The 25,088-nt window shown below is 51.1% G+C and overlaps 1 protein-coding gene and 1 pseudogene across 1 annotated transcript in view; one reads left to right on the plus strand and one right to left on the minus strand.

Moving 5' to 3' along the window:
* LOC110484634 (uncharacterized) overlaps window positions 1-25,088 on the minus strand; it is a 164,290-nt gene that overhangs the window by 26,669 nt on the left and 112,533 nt on the right. Inside the window, exon 7 of the mRNA XM_077790796.1 lies at window positions 20,846-21,265. Within this exon, the coding sequence (XP_077646922.1) occupies window positions 20,846-21,265 (420 nt within the window). The remainder of the gene's footprint in view (window positions 1-20,845; window positions 21,266-25,088) is intronic.
* Window positions 10,294-11,226, plus strand: LOC144248796 (olfactory receptor 14J1-like; annotated as a pseudogene).

The following is a 25,088-nucleotide window of genomic DNA, read 5'->3' on the forward strand; positions in this document are numbered from 1 at the left end:
GTGAGGAACACAAGGCTACTAAAGTCCTACAAGAAGCCCAGCTCAAGTTATTTTACAAATATCTCCTGAATTCACAGTCTTGGAGAAGAAGCATTATTTTCTTGGTCCCTGTCACCTTTGTGACAGCTACACTGACCTTTAACTTCCTTTTAATAATCTGTATTGGGACAAATTTCTGTGTTTCTTTTTTTGGAACCTGCCAGCATCTGAGCTGGAGCTGTGCTTGAACTGATAAAATTTGGAATTGCCACAGAATTGCTTCTGTTTTTGGTTTATTAATGTTTGGGATTTGTTTGCGTTTCAATCACAAGAGACTTGCGGAAAGAGCAAATCTTCCTCAAGGCATTATCTGTAGGGTTAAGTTTAATATCTTCTGAGTTTGTTTTGTTCAGTGCCCAGGGGATGCTCAAGGGGTCTCTGGTTTTGGTTTGGCCCTAATTTTCTTCTGATTTGTCTTTATCACTTAAAAACACCTGAAAAATGACTAAAAAGAGTATTGACCAGAGATGTTAAAAGTCCCACCATTTTAGAGGTATTTGAGGTGGAATTTATCCTTTGGGAACATATTCTGGAGGATCTGTTGGTTCTTGGGGGATATCTGGTAGTATTTTCCATATCTTTGCACTCCAAAAGCCAAGGTGGATTTGTCTCTCACCTCAAAATGACTCAATCCCACTCGAAACCCCAAAATCTTACCCCAAAATAGGTGAATCCCACCTCAAAATGTCTGGTTCCCACCTCAGCCCCATGCCAAAATTACTCAATTCCACAGCCTCCAGGTTGATATGGGGTTGGAAGGAGATCAGGAGAAGTGAGATCCAAATTTGAGGTTGTGGGATCAGGATTGTGCGGGGCTGAGTGGGTGTGATTTATTTTGATAGCAAATGAAACTTCCAGAACTATTGATTTCTGTCCCATTCCTTTTCTGTCAGTTCTGGTTTGCTTTTCAGAGTGCTGCCTTCTCAGCTGATTTTGTTTGTGTCCTCCTGCCACAGACTGAAAAGCAAGATGTGTTCTATTTGCCATCTGTATGGCAGTTGTCCTGTGTTAAGTGGGCAGTTTTCCTTATCTCTTCCACAATCAATCCTCCCTCAGGGGAGACATCTGTTGATAATGGGCTATTGAATGTCACAGCATGACTGATAAGAACTGTAACATCCCATTGTGAGATGCCCCGCCACGGGGAGGAGCCAAGCATTCCTACCTGCATCTAGTCTTGAGATTCTGGCGCACCAACACAGCTTTTTCTGCGCTGGATTTCCCAGAGGAACAGCTGCCTCTTCCAGTGCCTCTTTAGAAGAAGACACCCATTCCTACAGGATCACTTCTCCAACAGAACCACACCTGACACTCCTGGAGGACTGCAGCCACAATTCCAATTGGACTGCGGCCAACACCCTGTCCAACAGAGTGTCAGGTTGTATTCTGACCCTGTCAGTGTTGTTTTAGTTCACTTCATTGTTTCTTTTATTTTTTTTCCCCTAGTAAAAAACTGTTATTCCTGCTTCCATATTTTTACCTGACAGCCGCCCTTAATTTCAAATTTATAACAATTCTTAAAGAAAGAGTCTTCATTTTTCCATTTCAGGGGAGGCCCATGCCTTTCTTAGCAGACACCTGTGTTTCCAAACCAAAACACCTCCTTTCTCTCCTGCCTTCCATTGCCTGCTCTGTTACTCTCTCATTGCCTCCCTTGACCCAGGGCAGCCCCCACTAATGGCCCTGCCGTGATTTAATTCCCAATCCACGAGCTACAACAACCATGGGTGAAGTTATGATGGCTGGCAGTGAAATGTCACTGTAGGATCTTGCTCCACTTGGCTTTTGGCTCTTCCATATGAGCTTTGCCTTCAAGGGCAGGAACATCTTTTCCTGGCTGGGAACTGGAATTCCAGCCCCTGGGAGCGTGTGCCATGGATCCCAGAGGGGCATTCCCGAGGCTCCCAGTGTGCTGCTCCTGCCGTGCCTCCCAAGGAGCTGTGCAGGGCAGGGGACAAGGTGCAGCAGCTGTGTTGGTGCTGCAGTGTCACAACAGCTCCTGGTTCCAGGAGTTTCCACACTGTCAAGAGCGATTCTTGGGTTCCATGATGCCCTGCTGTGTCCCCATTGATATTTGGTGTCATGAAGTTCTTCAGTGCCACAATGGCCACCTCGCTCCATGAGCTTCCACAGTGTCCAAATGGCCTCCTTGGATGGGTAGTGTCACCATGGACCATTGGCTCCATGCAGCCCCGCTGGGTCACCATGGACTCCTTGGTTCCATGAGGTTCTGGGGGTGTCTCCATGGTCTCCTTGGATCCACAGTGTCACAATGGACCACTGGATCCACGTGGCCCTGCTGTGTCACCATGGCCCCTTGGTTCCATGGGACCCCAGGGTCACCATTCACTCTTTGCTTCCAGGTGACTCCCTCAGTTCCAAAATGGCCCCTTTGTTCCATGGGGGACACAAAAGGTTTATAGAAACATTGAGAAAATCCTGCTTAACACACCGGGGAACATCTGTTTGCACTCCAAAGAGAGGTTAAAGTTGAGGATGGCACCAGCAGCTTCCATCTGCAACAGAGATCCAGGGAAAGGACAGGGACAGAGAATTCAGCTGGGAGACTCAGAGAATTCTGCTTCCAGAGATCATTTCTGGTCACACTGTGCCTTGTAGAAAGGTGACACCATTCCAGGCAGCCTGTACTGAGCAGGTGGCTCCTGAGTGGGGTTTGTTGTTTAGGAAACCTGCTGAGGCTTTTCCATTCTTTCTTTCCCAAGAGCAAAACTTCTCCTGGGCCTGTGTGCAGGCAGAGCCCTGAGGAGAGCAGGTGGGACACGGTGCAATGGGCTGGGACATGGAGCTGCAGAGCTCAGGGACAAGGTTCTGCTGCAGGGCACAGGGATGTCAGTGCCAGGTGGGCGATGTCAGACATGGTGAGGCTGGGGGTGAGGAACAGCTTGTCCAAACAGGATCAGCCCTCAGTGGGCTCATTCTTCTACATGCCCAGACCTCCTAAGGAGACACTGAGCATCAAGATCACCTGGGGAATACTTCTATCAGCTCTTCTCTGAACTGGAAACTAAGAATACTCACTTAATTAAAGAAAAATGTCATGAGGTGCACTTTGAAATCCTCCTCCTTACAAGAACTCCAAACTGACTCCAATCAGCTGCACAAGCCCTGGAGATTTGCAGACCATTGAATGAAGACAAAGCTCCCCTGAGGGCTTTCTGTATTTTGATTATCCCCAACATGGATTTGAGACTCAGTCCAGGACCCTCAGTCACTGAGAGAAGGCTGAAGAAGCTGCTCAAGGAGTCAGAAGCAAAAGTCCAAGTCTCTTGGAGCATCACTGGGCCCCACTGAGGGCAGGGACTGCCAAAGGCTACCAGGGACTGCTGAGAGCAGATCCTTGAGGCCAGGACTGCAGGGAGCCCAAGTCTCAGAGCAGGGAACTGCAATTCTGAGCAAGGCCTGGGCTGGCTGGGGGAAGCAGAAAGGCCAAGCCCTGAGCCAAGCCTGGCACAGCAGGGCCTGTCCCTCACGGGTGGCTCGGGGCTGTTTGTGGGGCAGGGGAATGTGAGGGGCAGCAAGGACAAATGTCACAAACCTGTGTGACCCTGCAGATCCTCATGGAACCAAGGGGCCATAGTGACACTGTGGGAAGTTTTGGAACCAAGGGGATCATTGTGGCACTGTGGGGACTCATGGAATCAAGGAAACCACCGTGGAATTCAGTGATCACAAGGAACTAAGGGTCCATGGTGACCTTGTGCAGCTGCAGTGTCACAGAGGAGCTGCTGTGACACAGCGAGGGCACACGAAGCTGAGGGGCCATTGTGACACATCAGGGCTTTGTGGAACCACAAAGCCAATGTGACACTGCAAGGCCTCATGGAAGCACAAAGCCATTGTGACACTGCAGAAGCAAGGGGAACATTGTGACACTCCAGGGCCTGATGGAACCAAGGAGACCATTGTGACACTCTGTGGTCCCACAGAACCACGGGAACATGGAACAGGTCTGGCTGGCTGGGCCTCCTGGGGTCCACCTGAACACCTTGGTATGATTAGAGCTGCTTCTCATCTCCTCTGAAGCACTGGGTCTCTGGGCTTCACTTCCTATGAGAGAGAACTGTCCTTCTCCTCCAGGGACCCAGGGCCAAAATTGGGATTCCTTCTGCAAATTTGCTTATATTGCAAAGATTGTTCCCAGATGAAATCTGCCAGGAGAAACAAGTCTGGCTGCCTTGGCCACCTGGGGGCCACCTCTCATCTGCCTTTCAAACACTGGGACCATGTGCTTTTCTTTATTATGGGAAGAAAACATCCATTTCAACCAGGTACCCATGGCCAAAATTGGGCATCTGCCTACAGAATTCCCTATATCCAATGATAGCTCCCAGAAAAATGATGCCAGGAATCACAAATCTGGCTGGCCTTGGCTTCCTGAGGGCTCGCACTCATGTGCCTCTGAAACACTGGGACTCTGTGCTTTCATTCCTAATGAAAATAACTCTTCTTCCTGTCTAGGTGTCCACAGCCAAAACCGAGATTCCACCTCCAAAATGCTCTATGTCCAAGGATAGCCCCTAGATGAAAGTTGTCAGGAGAGAGAGGTCTGGCTGGCTTGGCCTAAGGCTGGCCACATCTCATCTTCTTCTAGAACACTTGGATTTTGTGCTTTTCTTTCCTATAGGAAAAAAACATCCATCCTGAGCAGGCGTCCATGGCCAGAACTGGGATTCCACCTCCAAAACTCTGTACATCCAATGATTGCTCCCAGTGAAATCTGCCAGGACAGACAGATCTGGCTGCCCTTGGCCTCTTGGGGATGCCTCTCACCTGCTTTCAAAACACTGGGGTCAGTGCTTTCCTTCCAATGAAAAAGACCTGTCCTTCTTCTCAAGGTGTTCATGGTCAAAATTGAGATACCTTCTCCCAAATTCCATATATCCAAGGATCTCTCCATAACAAAAGCTGCCAGAACAAACAGGTCTGGCTGGCTTGGCCTCTCAAGAGCCACCTCTCTTCATTTCTGCCTTTGAAACACTGGGGCTCTGTGCTTTCCTTCCTATGGAAAAGAACCATCCTTATTATCTATGCAGAAATGGCTGAAATTTGGGTTCCACTTCCCAAATTCCCTATATCCAAGGGTTGCTTTCAGACAAAAGCTACCAGGACAGAGAAGTCTGGCTGCCTTAGGCCTCTGGTGGAAGCCTTTCATCTGTCCCTGAAACAGCGGTGTTCCGTGCTTTTCTTCCTGTGGAAAAGAACCATCCTTCTACTTCGGGTGTCCATGTCTGAAACTGGGATTCCACCTATAAAATTCCCTATATCCAAGGGTTGTTCCCAGACAAAATCTGCCAGTACCATCAAGTCTGGCTGGCCTTGGTCTAATGTGGCTGCCCCTGCCACACTGGGGCTCGGTTCTTTCCTTCCCATGGAGATCACTGTGACACTGTGGGCACCTCATGGAACCAAGGGGATCATTGTGGCACCACTGGAGCCCATGGAACCAAGGGGCCATGGTGACACCGCGGGGCTTCATGGACGCAGAGACCATTATGACTCTGTGGGGCCTGATGGAACCATGGAGACCATTCCGACCCTTCAGGGCCTGGTGTCACCAAGGGGACATTGTGACACCTCAGGGCCTCCTGGAAGCAAGGGACCATTGGGACACTGTGGGGCCCCATGGAAGCGAGGGAACATGGACCAGGTCTGGCTGGCTTGGCCTGCCAGGAGCCACCTGACAGGTCAGGGTGCTATTAGGATGTCAAGGGCTGCTTCTCATCAGCTCCTGGAGCACTGGTGCTCCGTGCTTTCCTTCCTATGGAAAAGAACCATCTGTCTTTTCAGATGCACATTGCCAAAATTGGTACTCTCCCAAAAATATTCCCTATATGCAAGAGTATCTCCCAGACAAAAACCTGCCATCTCAGGCTGGCCTTTTCCTCTTGTGGTCACCTCTCATCTGCCCCTAAAACAGTGGGGATCTGTCCCTTCATTCCTATGGAAAAGAACTGGACTTCATGTCCAGGAACCATGGCCAAAATTAAAGTTGGCTACTGAGCCCGGCCAGGCTCACGGAACCATCTTCAGCCCCGGGCAGATATTGACTCTGCCAGTGCTGCCATCCTCCCTCCAGTGAGAGAAAAGGACACAGGGCAGGCACACAGAGGAGCAGCATGGACACACCGAGGGCAGGGAAGAGGAAGTTGAGTCCCATATGGGAGGGATGAGGAGATGCCTTGATCTTGGGGCAGAAATCCTCTGCTAAAGCTATGGAGAAGGATGTCATTGATACCTCAAACTCTCTTTTTCCCCATAACACATTGAAAAGTATGGGGCGATGACTTGTTTCAGCAAAGGCCTCCATGCTAAAGTAAGCAAATGTTGTAGTAGCTGTGATCCCATGAGAAGTTTGAACAGAGAAAGAGGAGAGTGATGAGACCCTGTGTCCCCAGGGAGAGAAGAAGACCTCTGTTCCCAGAGATGAAGATGATTTCAGAAATAGATGAAGAGAACCTTTGCTCTTAAACAGCTCATCTTTAAACCAATACCCCATAAGCTGGCAAGGCTCATGAACACAGCTCTGGGAACGGCTGTGAAAAAATTGGAGGGACTTCACAATTGCAGATTATTCCAGGCAGCTGCTATTTCTGGAAATGAAAAGCCATGAGAAAACTGTTTTCTTGTGGATAAGCCTCCATAACATTAACAAGAGGAGTTTCTCTCCCTAACTGAACTGAAGACAGACTATTGTAGAGGTGGTAAAGTGACAGAAAATCTTAGGTTTTGTCGCTTTACATTGTCAAGTTGTATAGAGAGGGGAAGTGTTCTGAAAGTTTTGTTCTGATCCTCATCACTCACTCTTTTAGTTGCTGTTAATAAACTTTTCTTTATACACTTTTAAAATTTTGAGCCCACTTTGCCTTTCTCCTAATCCTACCTCAGAGGAGGAAATGAGTAAGTATATTCTAGTGAGTGCACTGGGAATTAGCCAACACTGAAACCACCACATTAATGAATGCATTGGCCGAGAAATCTCAAATTGGCAAAGCAAAACCACTACAGAAACTTCCTGATGAACTGCCCCAGACAAGAGGGAAATCAAGGCAGAGCCATGGTTTGTCAGGACTTGCTTGATCCTAATGAGCCCCGTGGCGCATTTGGAGCTGAGACCTGGAACCTCAGAGCCTGAGAGAAGATTGCACAAACCTATCCAAGTGTCAAAATCAGAAGAAAACCCAAAAGTGTCTCAAAGAATTAATGGGTCCCCATGAAGTCCATCCTTAACACAGGCTCCTCTTGGCCTCCTTGGAGGAGATAATTGGAGTCCAGGATTGCACAAAAACCTCTCAGAGACTCAAAATGGCACAAAAAACACTCAACGTAGGAAGGAAAATCCAAAGTACCAGAAAAAAGTTGTGTATCTCAAAGCATTAATGAGCCCAACTGATTGTGAGTACAAAGCCTCTCCAGGGACTAATTACAGCAGATAATTGGGGCCATGATTGCAGAAACCTCTCAAAGACTCCAAGGCAAAAGAAAAAAGCCAAAGTCCTTTGAAAAAGCTGCAGTCACTGGGAGCATGAAGGAGCCCCCAGGGCCATTCCTGACCAAGGCTCCCCAGGGACTCCTTCCAGCAGATCCTTGAGGCCACTGGGATGTGGGCTAGGGGGGGATGCTGAGGGCAGGACCAGGGGCTGACAGTGCCCAGCCTGGCTGGGGCTGTGCCAGGAGGCCCCAGGGCCTCAGGACAAGGTGTCTCCTCACAGCTCTTGGTGACACAGACCCTGCTGTGCCCCAGGGCACCAAGACTTGGCTTCTCTTTGTCCCCACCTGGCATCAGTGCCTCCAGTTCTCTGCTCTGCCTGGGGCCTGGGGACACTTTCTCAGTCGTGTCCCTCAGTGGGATCCATTAAAAGTCCAAGAAACTTTGGAGTTGGATTCTGACTTGGATCTCTGGAGAGGTTTCTGCAGCTCCCTCTCAGGGCCGGATGTTCAGGGCCTGAGCACAAAGCCCCAGAGGGTCATTAAAGTCCTTGTGCTGTGTCTGTGCTGCTGAGCTGGGCCGGGCTCCTGGCACAGAGGGTGATGCTGGTAACCAAGGAGAGCTTCAAAAGCACATTTCTCTTGCTGAGCAGCTCTTCTCCCAGCCCAGCAGGGCTGGGGCACTGCCTGCAGCCAGCCCGGGCACAGCACAGAGGCACAGAGAGCTTCAATCAGTCAGGGCTGGGAAGGGGCTGAGAAGTGCCTGGGGCAGAATCACTGCCAGCCCTTGGCACAGGAACCTCTGGCTGCAGGACAATGCAGCTGCAGCTCCTGCAGAGATCTCCTAAAGCTGGAACATGCCAATGCCCACAGACCCTGTGAGTGCATTCTCTGCTCATCTCCTGTGCAGAGCAGCCAGGGGTGCCCAGGGCTGTCCTGCAGAGCAGGGTCCTGCAGCCCAGGGCGCTGTGCTGGGCCAGGGACTCTGCTGCCTGCCAGGGACAGCTCTCAGCCGGCCCTGGAGCTGCTCCTAGCGCTGGCCAGGAGCTGTGGGGGGAAGGAGCCACCCTGAGCAGGGCAGGTGCTGCTGCTGAGAGGGGCTGGCTGGGGCAGGGCTGCTCCAGCTCCAGACCAGCTCCAGAGGGCACTTCCCAAAGAAGGTAAGCCTGGGTTTGCTGTAAAGGTCAGGAGCTTTCCTGAGAGTGTTTTCAATTTTCTGCTTGGAGAAAGATGATAAATTTGTGATGATGATAAAAATATTTTTGCTTTTTATATATTTTTCATATATTCATAGTTCTGTAAATTACTGTTATGTAGTTTTAAAATTATAATCCTTAACTAACTCTATTAAACTCTTAAATAACTCTTTTTAACTACTATTATATATTTAATATATTTATGATCCTTAATTAACTCTAGTATGTTTCCTTACCTTCTCTTAGATTTTAGAACTATAACCTGTCTAAATACATTTTTAAAGTGCTATATAATCTTTTTATCAGAGAAAGAACCCACAAGAAGAGTATTTTGGGTTTTGAATGTGAGCAGTGATAAGAAAAACTGGGACAAAGAAGGCCCTGGACTTATTCCAGTGGGTTGAGCCAGGGGTGTGTAACTGGGTACTGAATCTCCCATTGAATGTTCCTGTTAAATATCCTAAATAATCAACATTAACAAATTGTTGAAATCAGGGGCTGGGTGTGCCTCATCCCCACTGGGACACCTGGAAGGTTCCAATGAAGTTCTGGTTTTAACTTCACTGTTCTAACACTGTTGCAAGGGTTCTTTTTTTCTCTTTTGATTATAGACAACAGGGGGATGAGAGAAGCAGAACAGGAATTGTAATCCCAGAATGACAGAACATTCTGAGTTGAAAGGGACACACAGGATCATCAAAGGAATGTTTGAACATTTACAGAGACTCCAGAACTGTGACTTTGGGTGGTCAGTGTCTCTGCTGGGAGCCTCCCAAAGGGCCTTCAGCCACTCCTCAGCCCTGGGCAGCAGCAGCATCACCTCTGCAGGGCCCAGCAGGGCTCTCCTGAGCTGCCCTTGCCCAGCTGCACACAGAGCCTGCCCCAGCCAGGGCCCTGCACACAGGCAGGTTTCTGTAGGGCTGGGCCGAGGGCACACAGGGTGGGATGGGCTCTGTGAGCGCTGGCAGGGACAAGGCACCTCTCAGGAGGGGATGTCCAGGCCCAGGGAGATGATCAGGGAAGCAGAGGGGGCTGAACAGAGCAGTGCTGCGGGAACAAACCCATCCAGCCCCTCACCTGCTCTCAGACACAGGGAATCCTTTGCCTCTCACATCTCTCAGTGGCAAACTCTGAGCGCAGAAGGAATGCTGGAGATTTATGACCTCCAGGAGCCAGGAATGATGAGTGGGTAGGAAAACAATTCCTAAAACCAACTCCTGCCATCTATTTCCTTTAGAAATAAAGTGAAATTACTTTAGGAGTCTGAATGTAGATGCTACCAAACCTTTCTGCATCAGGAGTGATTCACCTGAAAAATCCTGAATATCCAGCCTTGTCCCTGTGCCACATGGCCACAAACCCAGGGCAGCAGGGCAGGGATGGCTCCTCGAGAGCCCCCACGCCCAGGCCTGTCTGCTTCTGGCACACTCATCCAGCACAACTGGAGCTCAGGCAGGGACCTGGGTGAAGGTTTTCCCAGAGCAGGAACAAGTGTGGGTGAGTCCCAGCAGGACAGGCTGCAGGGAATGGCCCAGGTTTGGCTCCAAGCAGCTTTTCCTGACTTGTCCCTGTCCTTTCACCATGAGCAGGTGCCCATGTGCAGCCACAGCAAATGTCCAACAGCAGCTCCATCAGCCACTTCCTCCTGCTGGCACTGGCAGACACGCGGCAGCTGCAGCTCCTGCACTTCTGCCTCTTCCTGGGCGTCTCCCTGGCTGCCCTCCTGGGCAACGGCCTCATCATCAGCGCCGTAGCCTGCGGCCACCACCTGCACACGCCCATGTTCTTCTTCCTGCTCAACCTGGCCCTCAGCGACCTGGGCTCCATCTGCACCACTGTCCCCAAAGCCATGCACAATTCCCTCGGGACACCAGCACCATCTCCTACACAGGATGTGCTGCTCAGCTCTCTTTTTTTTGTCTTTTTCATCTCAGCAGAGTTTTCCCTCCTGACCATCATGTGCTATGACTGCTACGTGTCCATCTGCAAACCCCTGCACTATGGGACCCTCCTGGGCAGCAGAGCTTGTGCCCACATGGCAGCAGCTGCCTGGGCCAGTGGCTTTCTCAATGCCGTCATGCTCACGGCCAATACATTTTCCCTGCCCCTGTGTCAGGGCAATGTCCTGGGACAGTTTTTTTGTGAAATCCCCCAGATCCTCAAGCTCTCCTGCTCCAATTCCCACCTCAGGGAACTTGGGCTTCTTGTGGTTACTAGCAGTTTATCATTTTGTTGTTTTGTGTTCATTGTTTTCTCCTATGTGCAGATCTTCAGGGCTGTGCTGAGGATCCCCTCTGAGCAGGGACGGCACAAAGCCTTTTCCACCTGCCTCCCTCACCTGGCTGTGGTCTCCCTGTTTATCAGCACTGGTGTATTTACCTACCTGAAACCCCCCTCCATCTCCTCCCCATCCCTGGATCTGGCCCTGTCAGTTCTGTACTCGGTGGTGCCTCCAGCCCTAAACCCCCTCATCTACAGCCTGAGGAACCAGGAACTCAAGGCTGCAGTGTGGACACTGATGACTGGATGCTTTCAGAAACATTAAACTGCTTGCAAATTTCTGCAAATCACTTGTAATAAAAGTCACTTCTGATACTTCTTGTTGGTTTCATACAGAGGTCCTTTTTCTTTGTTTTACATTTTAATGTTTTCCACATTAGAAAGAAATGTCATTGTTTGTGATTTCTCATTTTGTTTCTCTTCACCTTTCCTGCGGCCACAGACTGTGTCAATGAAGGGCTGTCCTCTCAGTGGCTTTAAAGGAACTAAAGGATCTCCCAACAGAGTTTTCTGCAGAGTTGCCCATTTAATGCCTTCTCTGGAGCTGCGGCAACAATGTCTGTGTGCAGAGCTGGGGCAGATCAGTGCTGGCACAGCAGCTCTGGTCCTGCTGGCCACACCATTCCTGATCCAGGCCAGGAGCCATTGGCCTTCTTGGCCACCTGGGCACACGGCTGGCTCACGTCCAGCCTGCTGTCCATCAGTCCCTGCAGGTCCCTTTCTGCCTGGCTGCTGTCCAGCCTCTCTGTCCTCAGCCTGTAGCGCTGCAGGGGTTGTTGTGGCCCAAGTGCAGGACCCGGCACCTGGACTTGTTAAACCTCACCTTGTTGGATTTGGGCCATGGATCCAGCCTGTCCAGGTCCGTCTGTAGAGCCCTCCTACACTCCAGCAGATTAGCACTCACACCCAGCTTGGTGTCATCTGCAAATTTGGGGATGGTGGGCTCGGTCCCCTCACCCAGATCATCAGTGAAGATGTTAAACAGGACTGGGACCAACACAGATCCCTGGGGGACAGCACCAGGGACTGGACACCAGCTTCTGGGCCCAGCCTCCAGCCAGCTCTTCCATCTCCCAGCCAGGAGGGAACCTGCCCAAGCCATGGGCTGCAGCTTTTCCAGGGAATGCTGTTACAGACAGTGTCCAAGGCTTTGCTACAATCCAGATGGACACATCCACAGCCTTTCCCGCATCCACAGGTGGGTCACCTGGTTATAAAAGGAGATCAGGTTGCTCAGGCAGGACCTGCCCCTCTTAAATCCATGTCGGCCATCCTGTGGGTGCCCTGTGGTGGCTCTCAAGGTGATCTGTTCCATAACCTTGCCAGGCACCGAGGTCAGGCTGACAGGCCTAGAGCTCCCCAGATCCTCCTTCCAGCCCTTCTTGGGGATGGGCTCACACTGGCACCTCCAGTGCTCTGGGACCTCCCTGGTGAGCCAGGACTGATGGTAAATGATGGGGAGCAGCTTGGGGAGCTCATCCACCAGCTCCCTCATCCCCCAGGATGGATCCCAGCTGATCCCATACACCTGTGAGCATCTGAGTGGCTCAGCAGGTCAGCAGCTGCTTCCTCCTGGATTACAGGGCGCTGTTCTGCTCCCTGTGACCATCTAGCAGCTCAGGAGAACTCCTGTCCTGAGGAAAATCTCTCCATATATTGAAAGTTGAGACAAACAAGGTGTTAAGTGACTCCACTTTTTTCCTTATCTCTAGTAACTCTACTCTCCACTGCATCCAATAAATAGTAGAGGTTCTCATTATCCCATATTTTGCTACTGAGTTATTTATAGAAATATTTTCTAATATTTTTCACTAAAGTGTTCAGGTTAAGCTCTAATTGAGATTTCACCATTCAGCTTATTCTCCATAACCTAACAACATCCTTAAACATTTGCTAAGTTGCCTGACCTTCTGTCCAAAATTGATACACTCTCTTTTTTCCCTTGAGTTCCCACAAAAGCTCCATGGGCAGTCAGGGAAGTAATTTTTCTCACCAGATTAACTTTTGCCACACTTGGACAGGCTTCTCCTTCCCCCTTAACATTACTTTCTGGAAATGTGTCCATCCTCCCTGGATCCCTTTGTTTTTAAGGGCTGTTTCCTTTAAAATAATCAGTACCTGATTTTGTACTCCTCAAATCAGCATCCTAAATAGGCCAAAGTCTGCCCTTCCTAATTCCAATGTGGAAGTTTTGTTGCTGCACCTCCTTCCTTCACAGATCATTGAAAACTTGATTATTTTATGGTCACTGTGCCCCAGGCAGCCTCCGAACCCCACAGCTGCCACCAGCCCTTCTCTCTTTGTCAGCAGGAGACAGAGCTTTCCTTGGGAGTGGACTGTTACCAAAAATTCAGTAAAACAGAAAACTCCTTAACACCGGTGCAGCATTAAGAAGCAGCATTCTTTATTCAGCTGGATGCACAGGGGATAGCTCCTCCCAAAGCCGAGCATGCTGAGTACAGGAAAGTTTCTGTTCATATTCTCTATTTTGCACACATATTCATTGATTATTCTGGACTAAACACACATCTGATAATCATTTCCCCAGAATCATTAACATATTTCCCCTCCCTTTTACCCATGTGTTCTTCTGTCCTGGGGTTCTCTCTGGTGGTCCCTGGTGGTCGTGAACCCCAATGTTCCTATGGGCCTGGCTGAGCTGGCAGGACACTGAGGCTGGTGAACTTCCAGTTCCTCTTCTCACACAATGGGCATTGTGTGGTTTCCATAGGCCTGGGGTTTGGAGAACAAGCTCCAGGTGTCAGCTCACCTGGTGGAGACAATTTATCATCTGGTAACAAGAGGTCACAGAGTGGGCTGTGACATCACAGAGTGAGGTCATTGAGAAGCTACAACATCATAGACTGTCCCTGTAACATTAAAGCTGGCTGTGACATCACAGGGCAGAGGTCTGACATCACAGAGCAGGTGATGACATCACAGAGCTCTATGTGACATCAGAGACCAGCTGTGTGAAATTAGAGAATGGGCTGTGACATCTCAGAGCAGGCTGTGACATCACAGTGGGGCTGTGTGACATCCCAGGCGGGCTCTGTGAGGTCACTGGGTTGGTCACTCCGTCCCAGCTCCCCCTCACAGTTTCTCCCAACAAGTCCAATGCTGTTCATCCCCAGCAGGGTCCCTGTCCCCTGGTATCCCCCCAGTCCCCCTGGAGCCACAGCCTCCACCAAAGGATGTTCCACAGGATCCACCCCAGAGTCTGACATGAGGACAAGGGGCCAGGGCTGTGTGACCAGGACATCAAGGACGTGGATTATCCAGGTCCCTGTGGCCTGGGTTGGGTTCCCCAGGGCAGGAAAGATGTCTGGCAGCTGGAGCAGGATTAGGGAAGGGCCTCCAAAGTGGGGCTGGAGCCCTTGGGCTGTGAGCAGAGGCTGAGGGAGCTGGGCTTGTCCAGCCTGGAGCAGGGAAGGCTGAGGGGCTCCTCATCCCAGCCTGGCAGTGCCAGCGAGGAGGGGATGGAGAGCACAGAGCCAGGCTCTTCACCAGGGGGCCTGGTGGGAGACAGAAGCCAATGGGTGGAAGGGGAAAGAGGGGAGATCAGCCAGGGCAGGAGGAGATGAAATGAGTCAGGCTGGTTTCAGCATTTCCTCAACACCAAAAGCAGCCTGACCTCCCTTCTCCATCCACCACTGACAGCTTTGCAAATCAGAAATTGTTTGAGCTATTTTTCCCCCACTTCAGGATGAGCATCCTGATACAAGAATGTAATTGTGTTTATATCTATCACAGAACCACGTTTGTCTGAAATTCATTATAACATGGAAATCATTAGTGGATGGTGGACTCATCAGATGCTGCTAGAACATTGCACATAGCTCATGGCAGAGCATGGTTGTTATTCAATTGTGTCCTGTTCAACCATGGTCCTTTGGCCATGGAGAGAAACTTTCTGTGCCTCTGGCTCTCACCAGTTCCTGACCCCCAAAGGGCACAAGCCTGATGAGTTGTGGTTCCCACTCCAGTGGTGGCACTTGGAGCTCCCTCCATCCCAAGAGCAGAGCTCCCTTGTCCCAGAAAGTCCCTAGTAATGCAGGGATGAAGGAAACAGGACAGACTGTGGGATCAGGGGCAGGGCACGGCCAGGGATTTGGGGTGGTTGTGAGCCCAGGGCAGGACCCGGCCCTTGGCCTTGGTGAACCTCATCCCATTGTCCTGGGCCCACGGCTCCAGCCTGTCCAGATCCCTCTGCAGAGCTTCCTGCCCTCCAGCACAGCCACACTCCCACCCAGCCTGGGCTCACCTGGAACTGCCTCAGGGTGCCCTCAATGGCCTCGTCCAGATCAGCAACAAAGAGATTTCACTGACCTGGCCCCAGTCCTGTGCCCTGGGGACACCCCTGGATGTGACTCCATTCCTCAGCTGCTCTGAGTGCCAGGGCTTGAATGGGGGAATTGGTGGGTATGGGGTAGGGACAAAGTGTGATTGATTGTCAGCTATGAAGGGTCTTGATTTTCATGTCTATTCCAACTGCATGCGAAGTTTGATTCAGTGTCATCTGGACATTGAACATATCAATAAATTAACAGAAAAAAACCCCAACTAAACAGCATCTACAAAATATTTTTTCACTGTCTTTTTAAATATAATGTATTGACTTTGAATAGGCTTCTGAAACTTGTCTAATCAACCACAAAAAATTTCAAAACTTAAATTATTCCTTGAGGCTTAGCTTGTTAAGGTGTTCTGAATGTTAATGAGCCCTGGAGCACTGAATTCCTGAACTGAAGAGCTGAAGGCTGAAGAAGCCTCTGGAGCAGGAAAATTCAGCAGCAGCCTCCAAGTTGCTGAGGATGTCAGGAGCCCCCACTGAGGCCATCCCTGCCCAGAGGCCCTGGAGGAATGGGCAGACAAGGAGAGCGTCCCTGGGGCTGGGGCAGCAGAACTCAGAGGCACCAGCGGCTCCAGCTGGGAAATGGAGTGTGGGATGGGGCTGTGAAAGCCCTGCCTGGGCTGTGCCAAGCAGGACACACAAGCCCTGACCCCCATCCACTAAAAAACTCTCTCAAGAAGATATTTAAAAGGAATGACAATAATTTGCGTCCTCTGAGTTGGATGCACTGGAGCAATACTATCAAGAGATACTCAGGAGCTCTAAACAACAAAACAGCCTTTACTGGGAAATTTAGAAAAATCAGAGAAACTTTGACAAACGTTTTAATACGGCATTCAATCAACAAAAAAAACTTCTTTAACTTGGCCCATTCAACTTCACAAACTCTAAGCCTGTTCAATTTTAAGTTAATCAATATTTGCAACAGTACAGAAATAGAAGAAGTAGATACAGAGAAAGAGAAAAATAAGATACAAAGAGAGAAGCACACACTCAGCTACCACCTCCTGGATTCCAGCAATGTTCAGCTGGAAATTCCAAGAGGAGGAAGGGTCAAGATGTGTGCTTGCCTTGTGGTCAGCCTTAAATACCCCTTGGTCTTCCTGGGCCTTCCCCCAGGTGGGACTTGGGGTCATTTGGTCACCCGGGAGCTGGGCTGGGGCTCCAGAGGTGGCTGTGGAGCATTGCCTGTGCTGTGCCAGGGACTGGCAGACACTGCTGGGCTGGGATAGAGGCTCTGGGGGGATTGGGGTTCCAGGGCAGGGCAGTGCTGGGGTTCCAGGGCAGGGCAAGGCTGGACCTGCCCCTTCCTCCCCCACACTGAAATGTTTCCAGCCAGCAATCTCCTCCAGTCTGTCACAACAGTCAACATTGGTGGTGAAATCCCAATATGGCCATTGACACCTGCAGGAGAAGGACAGTTCTTTTCTATAGGAAGGAAAGCCCCGAGCCCCAGTGAGAAGAGACCCTGCAGGTGCCAAGCTGTCAGGCAGCCCCTGGAGGTCAAACCAGCCAGACCTGTTCCATGTTCCCTTGGATCCTTGGGACCCCACAGTGTCCCAGTGGTCTCCGTGGTTCCCAGGTCCCACAATGTCAAGTGACTCCTCTGTTCCATGAGGCCCAAAATATCACGATGGACCTTTGGACCCTGGGGGTTTGTGGTGTCACAATGGTCTCCTTTGGCTCCACAGGGTCACAATGGAACACTGATGACACGAGGCCCTGCAGTGTCACAATGGACCTTTGGTTCCCTGCAGCCCTGCAGTGCCACAAAGGCCTCTTGGTTTCACGAGGCCCCACAGTGTCACAATGGTTCTCTTGGTTCTGTGGGGACCTCCAGGGTCACAATGGTCTCACTGGTGCTGTGAGGCCTCACAGTGTCACAATGCTTTGCTTATTCCGTGGGGCCTCATAGGATCCCAATGGTCTCCATGATTCCATGGTGCCCCACAGTGTCACAATGGCCCCTTGGTTCCATGAAGCTGTGAAGTCTCTTAATGGTGTCTCCATGATTCCATGTGGCCTTCCAATGTCACAATGGACCTTTGGCTCCCTGGGGTCTCACCATGTGACAACTGTCCCTTGGTCCCATGACACCCCAAAGTGTCATAAGGGTCTCCACGGTTCCATGAGGCCCCACGGTGTCACAATGGTCCCTTGGTCCCACAGGCCCCACAGTGTCACAATGGCCCCTTGGTTCCATGGTGCCCCACAATGTCACAATGGTCCCTTGGTTCCATGGTTCCTGTGCTGGTGCATTCCCCCCTCCCCTTCTCAGGCCGCCCTGCCAGCTGAGAAATGCTCGCTGGCCTCGGCCTTGGCCAGCAGCCCCTGGGCTCAGCTCCTCTGGAGCTCAGCACAAACACGCTCTGCTCCAGGCACTGCTGCTGCCCAGCCAGCTCCTGGCTGCTTCAGGAGCAGCCCTGGGAACTGTTTGTGTTCCCTCGGTGGCACAACATCCCTGTTCTCAGCCTGCCAAAGAAAGCTGCTGATGCCAAGTGCGGCCAGGATAAAACATGGCTGGAACTGCAGCCCCTCTCTTGGGGCCCTACAAACAGCGCTCCAAAAGGAGCCCTTGGAGCTCTCCTGGGCCAGCGACTCCCTCTGAGTGGGGCCTCTCCGAGCCGGGAACTCTCCCGTTTGCTGCACTTGGGGATCCCCAACAACGAGGGAGCCTGGGCCGATCCCCCCACTCCTCCAGGCTCAACCCTTCCCTGCTGGGGAGATGCCAAAGCATCCCCAGGGAGCATTTCCCTGCCCTCAGGGGAATTTCTCACAGGTGCCCTGCACTGACTCTCTGTGTCTGTGTGCACACAGGAGTGCCTGTGCTGGGGAAATGTGGCAGAAATGCTGCTCCCTGAGGAGTCTGACTGCCTTGGATAGCAGAGCCAGTCAGGCCTGTAGGTAAGGCTAAATCACGAGGTCTAAGCTAAGTTAAACACTGCTAAGAGTTGTTCTTTTGCTAAGTTCATATGTTTAATATAAGTTATATGTTAAGTTAAATATTGTTAAATGTTATTCCTGTTTTAAATTGCATAGTTATAGGTTATAAGTTAGGTTAAATACTGTTAAGCTCTGTTCTTTTGCTAAATTGTTAAGTTTAATGTAGAAATTAAGGTAAAGGTATAAGGTAACTCCTATTAGGTTTTAGGTCTGTTAAGGTTTTGGGCCATATTCCTTTTATCCTTGCCCTCATTTTTTTTGTGTCACACACACAGGGACAGTTCTCAGTTCATTTCTGGTTTGATTGCCTGGATTTTGTTTGGTTTTGTTGTTGCTTTGTTTCCTTGCTGTGCCTGAAGTGTCCAGTCAGGAGCAGAGTGACTCTTGCCAAGGAACTTTGTGCTGCTGTCACTTTAATATTAAATCTGGTTTTTGCTGGGGATTTTTTCAGCGCTCTCAAACCCTCATTGGTCACAGGCTGAAGGAGCCCTGGCCCAGGCTCTGGCCCTGGGGGACACGGGGACACTGCCGGGGGGTCCCTGTCCCCCTGTCCCACCCCCCATGGCTCCAGCCCCCGTCCCCGTGTCAGGCTCTGGGGTCGATCTCGTGGAACATCCTCTGGGGGAGGCTGCGGCGCCAGGGGCAGGGGGACTTGGGGGCACAGGGGACCCCGCTGTGCACGAGCAGCGTTGGACTTCTCTGGGGGAACTGGGAGGGGGCTAGGGCAGAGTGACCTCCCCAGTGACCTCACACAGCCTCTCAGATGTCACATAGCCATCTCTGTGATGTCACAAAGCCTAGTCTGTAATGTCATACAGGCCCTGTGATGCTGGGCAGTTCCGGCGCCATCCCAGCAGTGGCCTCTCCCTCCTGCCCCGTCCCTCAGCCAGTGCCACTCTTGGGGCTCTGGGCTATGGCTTCTTCTCCCTGGGCATCCCCTGCTGCCCGCCCAGGTTTTCCCGAGGAGCTGCTGCCCCTGAGCCAGAGGCTCTGCTCTGCTGCCCTGGGTACCCCGGGGCTCCCAAAACACCCCATGGCCAGGCCGGGCCCAGAGTGTCACAATGTCCCCTTGGATCCATCAGGCCCCGCAGTGTCACAATGCTCCCTGCGCTCTCTGAGGCCCCACATCACCCAGGCCAGGCCATTGCTGTGGTTCCAGTCCCTCCCAGTATGATCCCAGTGATTCCCAGTCTCTCTCAGTATATCCCACTTGATCCCAGCATGCTCCCAGTCACACCCACTTCCTCCCAGTTGCTTCCAGCATAATTCCAGTTGCCCAGAACCACTTCTAGCCACCCTCAGTGCAGTACCAGTTGCTCCCAGTATATCCCAGTTGCACCGACCATGGTCCAAACTGCCCTCAGAATGTTCCTGGTCACTCCCAGTATGATCCCAGTCCCCCTCAGTGTTGTTCCAGTTCCACCCAGTATGTTCCCAGTTGCACCTAGTCACCCCTAGTACAGTCCTGCTCACTGCCAGTATGACCTCAGTGGCCCCCAATATAGACACAGTCACTCGCAGTTGCCCTCACTTGCCCCCAAAATGGTCCCAGCTGTTCCCAGTGTTGTCCCCTCCAGTATGGTGCCAGACACTTCCAGTATATTCCAATTGCCCCCAGCATGCTCGATCCCAGTCACCCCAGAGTCCCCAGTATGGTTCCAGTTGCCCCCAGGATGACCTCACTCATTCCCAGTATATCCCAGTTACCTCCAGCAGGCCCCCAAACCCCCTCCCAGCACCACAAATGGCCCCAAGAGCCACAACAGCCTCTCTCAGTCCCACCAGGAGTCCCTAAAACCCCTCCCAGCCCTCCATGGAGCTGAGCGGGAAAGGTTGGTGGACAGGAACATCCCCAGCAAGGGTCAGCTAGGACACTTCAGCAGCAATTTGGGCATTTTGTGGGGAACACTTGGACTGGGCAGACACAGGCCAGGGACTGGGACAGACAGCCGGAATTCCTGGAGAACAGATGAGGTTAGATGGACCCGTTCTGCTGGAACAACTACAAGAACATGGCCATGTCCCTTGGCTTGGATGGTCCCAGAAGAACCAAATCCTCCCCTTAACCTCGAATTCACATTCAAATCCCAGTAAAATGATTCAGCTTTAGATCTCTTTACTTGATTTCTTTATTTTTACCCCAATTCTAGGTGTTTTGATGGGATAAACAAGGAGATTATTCAGGTGGGAAAAGATCTCCATGATCATCCATTATTGCTTGATGCCACCAGAAGAAAAAGTGACACAGCAGGTAAGAATTTCTTGGGCTTTAAAGTCAAAGAAACAGCTCTTCCCAATTAATTTTCAATGTTGATCAGAGTCCCGATGGATTTTCCTGGTCTGTGTTCATCCAGGTGTCTATGGGCATCCAGGAGGATTTGAAGACCACTTTCCAGGTGTCTTCTCATCAGAGATCACAAGGAATGTGGGTCACCAGGGCTCTGACCAACATGGGTCTTCTAAAGGGGGATGGAGTGGGAGCAGCGCACGAAGCTCTTCCTGCAGTCGGGGCAGTGACAGGGCTTCCCTTACCTGTGCCTAAGTTGGTGTCGAGTCAAGTGAAAGCTCCTGGAGAAGCTCTTCCCACACAGGGGACACTCATAGGGCCTCTGCCTGGTGTGGATGTGCCGGTGCCGGACAAGGTGGGAGTTTTGCTTGAAGCCCTTCCTGCAGTCGGGGCAGCGGAAGGGCCTCTCCCCGTTGTGAATCCGCTGGTGCTTGCAGAGAGCAGAGCTCCACCTAAACCTCTTCTGACACTCGGGACACTCATAGGGCCTCTCCCCAGTGTGGATGCGTTGGTGGATGATGAGTTCTGAGCTCCAGCCGAAGCCCTTCCCACACTCCCCACACTTGTAGGGCCATTCCCCGGTGTGGATCATCTGGTGGCGGATCAGGTGGGATTTCCGCCCGAAGCTCTTCCCACACTCCGAGCACTTGTACGGCTTCTCCCCATCATGAAGCTGCTCATGGACCACCAGCTCTGAGCTCTGGCTGAAGCTCTGCCCACCTTCCTGACACTGGGTGTGTCTTTCCTCCTCAGATGACCTTGGGCTGGTTTTGCAGCCCCTCCTCCTGTGGGATCTCTGGGGCTTTTCCTCCCCGTTGGGTTCCTGTGCTGTGGAGCCGCTCAAAATGGCCTCTTCCATGAGGTTCTGCTGCGGGGATTTGTCCTTCCTGGTCTCCATCTGCAGCTCCTGCTCTGGGGGAGGAAGGACAAGGAGAGGATGGGATTTGCCAGTGGGAAGGGCAGGGAGATCCCCCAAGTGCATCCCCAGCAGGAGGACACCGGTAGCGGGGCTGTCCTGCAGCTGGGAGCCAGGCTGGGCTGGGAGATGGAGCAGGAGAGAGGTGGAAAGGGGCACTGACTTCCTCCTCACCTGCCTGGGCATCCCAGGGCATCTTCCTCTTCCTTACAGCCTCCTCCTCCATCTGGAAGATATTTGGAGATGGGAAATCCTGTTTTGAAAGGAAAACAAGGGATGAGCACAGAGAGTTTTGTACTGGTTTCAAAGCAAACCTGGGAGAGAGTCTAAGCCAGAAGGACAATTTAATAGGAAAATTAAGATCAAAGCTATGATACAGAAAGACTGGTTTAAACTCACAGAGTCAGGATATAACCTGACACCCTGATAATCAGGGTGGTGGTAGCAGGCTGATGAAATGGTGGCTGCAGTCCGGCTGGAGTGATGAACGTGATTCTGCCAAAGCAGTGATCCTGTAGAAGGGTCTGGTCTTCCTCTGAATGTCCAGTGATGCTTATGGAGCTCTTGTCCTCTGGGAATGCAGCAGGCAAGGTGATTGTGGTGTTGCAGAGGTGAGATTATATCCAGGTAGGAATGCTTGGTTCCTCCCCCTGGGCGGAGCATCCCACAATGGGATGATGTAATTTTATCAGTCCTGCAGTGACACTCAATGGCCCATTAAGAGAAGATGGCCCTGGAGGGCGTTATCAGGGCTGAGCCATGGAAGAGATAAAGAACACTGCCCCACCTGTTGATAACAGTTTTTGGAGATGGGGACTGAAAACACTTTTGGTTACATCTGACATTGTAACCTGAAACAGTGAGGCAATCCCTGCTCGGGGTGGGGATGAACACCACCCCCCTTACCCAAACTGGCTCAGGTGTAAAACCCCCACCCTGGGAAGGCCACGCACACAGGGGACAATGTCACACTTGCCCTGTCCCAGGGGAGATCTCTGTTCCTGTCAGTCCCTTGCTCTCTCCCCTTTTCTCTTTCTTTCCATCTCTCTCTCTACCTCACATTTACTGTCAATAAATCCACTTTGGATTTGGTCTCCTTAGCAGCTTAATTGCGGCAGAGGCATCTCTCCAACAATTTTGTTAACCAGATTGTGACATTATTTTTGCACAGTGAGTTCAGGGCACTGTTGTCTGACCCCAAGCGTGTTTGACAGCAGCGTGGTTCCCTCCTCTGAGAAGGTTTTGCCTCTTTCTGGAGGATCTCTTGGAAACTTGGATGCATCTTTCTCTGAGCAACTTATGGAAGAACTTATGAGGAGAATGGCTGTTGTAGGTGGCCAGTGTAAAGATAATATTTTCTTGTCCTTCCCTGCAAAGTCTGTTAAAATCACTGAAAGAAAGGTAACAAATGATACCAGCAAGACTGACAAGTCCTACAAGAAGCCCAGCTCTCACTAAATTCCTGAATAACTCCCAAATTCACAGGTTTGGACGTTTTGTCCAAATATGAGAATCAATATCTTTTTCCTCCCTGTCACCTTTGTCATAGCTACACAGCGCAGTCCCTTCCTTTTAATAATCTGTATTGGGCCAAATTTTCACTTTTCTTTTATTTGAACCTGCCAGCAGCTGAGCTGGAGCTGCATGGGAACTGATGAAACTTGGAATTGCCACAGAATCGCTTCTATTCTTGGTTTATTAATGTTTGGGATTTGTTTGCGTTTCCATCACAAGTGACTTGTGGGAAAATGAAATATTCATCAAAGTACTTTATGCAGAGTTATGTTTGATTTCTGCAAGTTTATTTTGTCTGGTTCCCAGGGGATATTCAAGGGGTCTCTGTCCCCTCACCCTGGGGGATGCTCAGGGGGTCTTCATCCCTCTGACCTCCGGGAAAGTTTGTGCAGGGCTGGGGACCAGGGGCTCTGTGTCCCTCTCACCGCTGAGGGTGCTCGGGGCTGGGGGGGCTCTCCGACCTTCTCATCCTTGGGGAGGCCGGGGCGTCTCTGTCCCTCTCAGCCCTGGTGTGACCCCACCCAAACATCATTGGGGTCAGAGGGACAGAGACACCCCCAAACCCCCAGAAGGGCTGAGCCTGGGATTTGGTTTGGGGCTGAGGATTTAGGAAAGGGCTGGAATTGGGTCTGGGGTTGGAGTTGGGGCTGAGATTTGGATTAGAGCTGGGATTGGGGTTAAGGCAAAACATGGGATTGGCTTTAGGGCTGAGGCTGGGATTGGGTCTGGGCCTAGATAAGTTTGGCACTGGGCTGAGATTAAATACGGAACTCTGAGTGTGTCTAACCATGGAGTGAGATTGAGACCAGGATCAGGGTCAGGGTTGGGACTGAGCACACACAGAGTGGGACAGGGGGGATGTCACTGCAGGATGTCCCTGGCATCGTCCCAGCCCTCCTCAGGCACCTCCAAACATGGGGGGCAGCTGGGTGCTCCAAGATCCAGGTGCTCCCATGCAGCCCCCCAATACCAGGTGAACATTCCCTGAGGGCTGCCCTGAATGTGATCCTTGGGGCTCTGGGATCAGCCCTCACATCCCTGTGGGAGCAGCTGCAAACATGATGAGAGATTTTTCCCCTCCTCTTTCTTCTGGAAGGGTGAAGCCCAGCTGTCCTTTTCTGCTGCTGCCTCCTTCTCTCCTCAGCTGAGGATGTCAAACTCCCCAGGAGTAGGAAAATCCCCATTCCCTGTTTCCTTGTGGCTGCAGCCTGGAGCATCCGCTCAGAATGAAGAACTTTCTGACAGCCCTGCTGAATGACACCAGGAGGAGGCTGGTGAAAAAGTGAGGAAATTGTGTTTTGATTGGAAATACAAGATACAAAATTATTTCTTTTCATCCCATTCATTTTCAGTCCATGGCATTTCTGTTTTCAGAGTGCCACCTTCTCAGCTGATTGTGTTTGTGTCCTCCTTTCTCTCCTGCCTTCCTTCACCTGCTCTGTTTCTCTCTCAGTGTCTCCCTTGACCCAGGGCAGCTCTTACAAAAGACCCTGCCCTGATTTCATTCCCAATCCATGAGCTACAACAACCATGGGTGAAGTTATGAAGGCTGGCAGTGAAATGTCACTGTAGGATCTTGCTCCACTTGGCTTTTGGGTCCTTGTTAAGAGCTTTTCCTTCAAGGGCAGGAACATCTTTTCCTGGCTGGGAACTGGAATTCCAGCCCCTGGGAGTGTGTGACATGGATCCCATAGGGGCATTCCTGAGGCTCTCAGGGTGCTGCTCCTGCCGTGCCTCCCAAGGAGCTGTGCAGGGCAGGGGACAAGGTGCAGCAGCTGTGTGAGCTCCCAAAGCACACAGCAAAGGTGGATTTGCTGGGCATTTTCTGACACATTCACAGCTGGAAGCAGAGGGAAGAAGGAAAGGGAAGCGAGTCCCTGACAGAATCCCAGAACTATTGGGGTAGGAAGGGACCCTGCCTGCAGGTCCCAATCCCGTGAGGGAGTGTCAAGATCCGTTTGGAGGAGCAGGGTGTCATGATGTTTCATTTACTAATCCCGAAAATGCAAAAAGGCAAACAGCAGGGGACCATCACTTTAATCACAACAAATGCATCTTAATTATAGAGTGCCAACAGCAAATGCAATGGAGGGGACAGAAGGGAAATAAAGG

This window comes from Lonchura striata, unplaced genomic scaffold (assembly GCF_046129695.1).
Source record: "Lonchura striata isolate bLonStr1 unplaced genomic scaffold, bLonStr1.mat Scaffold_91, whole genome shotgun sequence".
NCBI classification, from domain to species: domain Eukaryota; kingdom Metazoa; phylum Chordata; class Aves; order Passeriformes; family Estrildidae; genus Lonchura; species Lonchura striata.